This window comes from Sinocyclocheilus grahami, unplaced genomic scaffold (genome assembly GCF_001515645.1).
Source record: "Sinocyclocheilus grahami isolate Dianchi unplaced genomic scaffold, SAMN03320097.WGS_v1.1 scaffold31.1, whole genome shotgun sequence".
NCBI classification, from domain to species: Eukaryota; Metazoa; Chordata; class Actinopteri; order Cypriniformes; family Cyprinidae; genus Sinocyclocheilus; species Sinocyclocheilus grahami.
In genome coordinates, this window is record NW_015505210.1 from 4,717,695 (window position 1) to 4,722,498 (window position 4,804).

Consider the following 4,804-nt stretch of genomic DNA (forward strand, 5'->3'; position numbering starts at 1 on the left):
GCTCCGGGGGGTGAACAAAGGCCTCCTGTAGCGAATCGATGCGTTTTTGTACGAAAAATATCCATATTCAAAACGTAATAATCACTTTAATCTAGCTTGCACCAAGAGTCCTATACGGAAGCAGCTCCCGGAGCATGATGTAAGATGTCGGCGTTGAGCATGCGCCGGTGAGTCTCATGAAAACCAACATTTGTTTACAGGAGCAAAGGAAGCAAAGTTTCCTTACTTTAGCAAAAGAAAACCAGTCTCCTCTTGGCTTATATCGAAATCCTCCGACATTCTTCTTTACAAATCCTCGTTTTGTACTTCTAATTAGTGACCGTTGTTTTGTTTTGATCTCTCCCCTGTGCTTCCGCGTTCGTCACTTCTGAGCGGCGCATGCACAAAGCCGACCTCCATACGTCATCCTCCCAGAGCTGCTTCCGTGTACAACAGTGAGTGCAAGCTAGATTAAATTGATTATTGCGTTTTGAATAGGGTTATTTTTCTTACAAAAGTGCATCGATTCGCTACAGGAGGCCTTTGTTCACCCCCCGGAGCAGTGTGAGGCACTTTCTTTTATGGATGAGCGCTTTTTATTTCACTTCTTTGACCGGCTAAGGACCAGCTTAAACCAGCTCAAATGAATACCTAACCAGTATATGCTGTTTTTTTCAACAGTGCAGCTAATGGCAGCATTTTTTATTATCTTCACCAAATTTTCATGGCCTCCAGAATATTTTGTTTTATGAATATCTGAATGTGCAATTATATGTCAGAAGGAAGCACAGAGCCTCTGCTTTTAAATTAAATGTTTTATTCTAGCTTCATGCATTTTCTCTTTATCAACGCTTGAATGTGGGCAAGATTCCTAAAAAAGCATTTTGAACAAAATGCGGAGAAATTAAAATTTTTGTCAAAGACTACGTCTGAATCGGATTCAGAACGATGATCTCTCTTCTGGAGTAGATCTCAACTTTTCCAAGAATGTTGCATGGGCAGTGTACTTGATATTATTGGTTGAATAACAGTCCTAGCTTTCCTTAATGCCCTGGGAAGCTTTTTGTGTATATATTTTGTTTTATTGCTGTGATATGTGTGGGATAATGCTGAGGCATGTTTGTCCTTCTGCTGCAGGTGTTGAGGAGACTGAGTCTAAGCTCTGTTTGTGTGTTTACTGTGTGTACATGATAAATAGGAGCAGTGCTCATGCTGTATGAAAGCTTAGACCACAGTGGAGGGCCAGTGTCTTGCAGAGTTTAGTTCCAACCTGGCCAAACACATTTGCCAGGAAGATTTGAGTTATTCTGAAGACTTTGATTAGCTGGTTCAGGTTTTTTTATTAGGATTCTCTGCAGGATAGTGGCCCTGGAGGAGCATGATTCAACCACACCTGAGCAACATTAAAAACAGCAAAACAGATCCACACTGATGTCACTGTTGTAACATTCTACTTGCAACTTGTGCAATTTTTACTAGTTGGAAACTTTTCTTTAATTTTACCATAGCTTGAACTTGTCAATAGACTGCCTACTGAAATTTAAAAATGTTTTTATTAAAAAGTGAATTGTGTATAGCATAATGTCTTTTTTATAAAGGTTACAGAACGGAATTGTGGGTGTATAAATAATAACACATTCTCTTGTTTAACGATTTAGGTAGAGAAGATAAAAGCAGAGCAGAGTAAGCTTCCTCCAACTCCCTTGCTGGGACGGAAGGTTTTCTTGGACCCTCAGGACTCTTCTCCTGCTCGCAGTAGCCCTTCCTCCATCATAAGACAGACCATATACGAGCAGGGCGAGTCCCGGCTGGAGCGCATCACCCCTCAGCCCTCTCCCTCTTCCGTGGCCCGCAGACTGGGTTCTACTGTGGCCAACTACACTCCCATCATGAATGGAGCTGCTACTTATCGCCTTCAGGAAGCCAGGAATGCTGGGATTGTTGGAGTGGCTGCAGGACTGGGCACTGCTATGGAGCACAAGGTCACCCAATTGCGAACGGAATTTAAGGCCCAAGTCCCACAGCAGAAGATCGAACATATCCATGAGGCAGTCCACCCCATGCTGGAGAGAGCGAGGGAATGGGAGCGGTATCATGAGAATGTGATGGCAGAGGTGGTGCTCCAGGAACCAGGCGGAGGAAGGGAACGCCTAAACAGCATGGTGGGAGGGAGCGGGAGCAGCCGCTCAGAGCTTCTGGTGGAGCAGCATCCCCCACCAAGGGAGTCGCGGATAGAGAGACAACTATCTACTGAGCAGCTGATTCGGGCACGCAGGGACGAGCTGCCTCAGGAGGTGTGGCGAGAACGAGCTGGGAGGGTAGAGAAGAGGCTGGAGAGACAGACATCTAGTGAACAGGAAGGTCATGAGGTGCGGCGTAGGGACAGACACCGACCAGAGAGACAGGACAGCAGCGAGCAGGAGGCCAGGGAGCAGTCGGACAGACGCTCTGGTGGTGGGTGAGTGACTTTATTTGTGATCACAAACAAACCACATTACAAAAGATACAGCATTGCTGATATATACTGATATGTAGAGATTCTCTTGAAGGTGAACATCACCTTTAAGCTTCCACATGCTGGTCACCAAGTCAGTTCACAGCAAGCAGAGGTTCAAATAAATACGGACAGATTTCTAAGAAAACTTCTTGACTGCAGTTCACATTCACATTTCATGATCCGGTCGATTCCTGATGGATAAATTCTTCTTGTACATTACCTGTTGAACTGTTTAACCTGTCACATGAAGGAAGTAAAAGGATTGTAAATACTTTCCCATATTAGGGGCTTTTGCACCGGTGGAACCTTTTCATAGTTCCTAGAACTATTGGCGGACGTTTGCTCTTTTTGCCGTGTTCGCACCGCAGGAACTAGGAACGGTTTTAGTTCTAGGAACTCCCCATTTGGGGGAACTAATTTGGCTCCTACTTCAGAGTAGGGTCTAAAACAATTCTATAGGAACTATCAGTGATGTAAGTGTGTGCTGATTGGCCAAACGCATACAAAACACTGGCTACCCGGCATTTTTAAAAAGCCATGTAAAAAAATCTTTACTCCACGAGCATGGAAAACAGCGATAACGGCATTTAGGTACCTGTTGTATGCAGTGTTGTGTTGTTTTCTCAGCCTCGATGAAATGTAACACTGCAAGTTGTCATAGAAGATTTAGTCAGAATTTCATGCTCTTTCAGTAAAGTAAATAGTGCGTTTACATTTCACCTCCGTTATCATGAAAACCATGACACACAGCAAAAACCACTCTGATCACGGCGTCTTCTATTCACCAGTTGTTGATGTTTGTATTAAAATACCGCGAGTAAAGATGTCGCTGTTGGCCGCTTTAGAGTTCCTGCTGCTGGAGCAACCAGGAAAATGGACCAAGTGGGAAATTGGTTCTCTAGAAACCACCATGCTGGCTAGTTCCTAGAACTATGCGGTACGAAAGCCCCTACTGACTTTGAAGTAGCCCAGCAACTTTTTTTCTGTTCTGTTCAAGCAAAATAGCATTTCCAGGTCTCAGATTTCACCCCTTTATGTTGGCAGGGACAAAAGGTCGACGCTAGCTGAGATTGTGGAGCAGCTTCAGGAAAGAGAAGCAGCACAGGTGTGTGGACAATCTAATGTTTATGTATCTTGTTTTAAACTACATTTTATCACATTACTGTTTATTTCCAACTCAGGCCCGAGGAGAGATTCCATGTCTACCCAATGGTTTTCCTGAGAAGTCTTCTAAACCGGACCGACCACGTGCTCGCGACAGACCCAAACCGAGAAGAAGACCACGACCCAAGGAGCCAACAGCTGGCGAAACACGGCGCTCAAGGTCTGCACCAGCCCAGAGCAGCCCACCAGTTCCCCAGCCGGCTATCCACATGGCCCAGCATGAAGGGTTCCTCTTCCGCAAAATAGACATTGAAGGCCAAAAGAAGAGTTCAAACAGGTGGGGCTTTGTGATCTAAAAATTATGGGCACATGGCATGGAATTAGCATGGAAATGGCTAAACCAAATATGCCAATCAGTATGATTGGTTATTCAAAGCTATGCTAATGTTATTATTAGCATTGTGTACTGATGCTTAGAGCACTAACATTTGTTATTACAAGGCAGCTCTTATTTTCTTTCACCAAGTTTCAAGTCAAACTGTGATATGCTTGAATGCTTTACGAGCCTAAAATGTTTCCTGAAGTTAAACTGAGGAGCAGCTGTTTGGCTTGTCATTTCTGATTACAAGATTCATATCTAGCTATGGCAGAAAATAGCTAGCTGTTAGCACTGCTTGCCACTTGCATGGTAATACTAAAATCAGCCTGGATGGTGGATGATACTGTGTCAGAAGACCAACAGATGCTGGGTCTCTGAAGCCATGGCTTGCAAGGTATGAAGCCTTCACCATTTACAGCTTTATACAGCCATTTTGTATAAGACCGGATACGCCACCTTTGCAGCCCAAGTCACAAAACAATTCATTGCATTGAGGAGTTTAAGGAACTCAAAAGAATGGCTGTCTGTTCTTTTGTAGCATGGTTTGCACATAATCTGCCTGTCCACTGACGCCATTTTCATACTAGCATATTTGCGTTTATGTTGCAGTATATCTCATGAACCAAAATCTCTCTTCTTTCTTATGCTCTCTTTGCCACCGACTGTTCTTCTCCCTCTCTACAAAGGTAAGCCATGGTCTGTCCGTCTCTTTCTAAAGGTCTAATGATTTTTGCAGCAGTTTGGTCTTGCTCAGTCTTAAAAGCTGGTCATCCCAGACTCAGTAGGTGAGTAGCTAGTCGGTCCATGGTGTCATCTGGGTTCTGATGGTCAAATCTTCTGCTTTC

General features: G+C 44.1%; 1 protein-coding gene across 1 annotated transcript in view; it reads left to right on the plus strand.

The window, feature by feature from the left end:
• LOC107576207 (spectrin beta chain, non-erythrocytic 4) overlaps nt 1-4,804 on the plus strand; it is a 65,094-nt gene that overhangs the window by 46,704 nt on the left and 13,586 nt on the right. Inside the window, 3 exon segments of the mRNA XM_016262436.1 lie at nt 1,638-2,437; nt 3,521-3,581; nt 3,658-3,927. Coding sequence (XP_016117922.1) covers nt 1,638-2,437; nt 3,521-3,581; nt 3,658-3,927 — 1,131 coding nt within the window.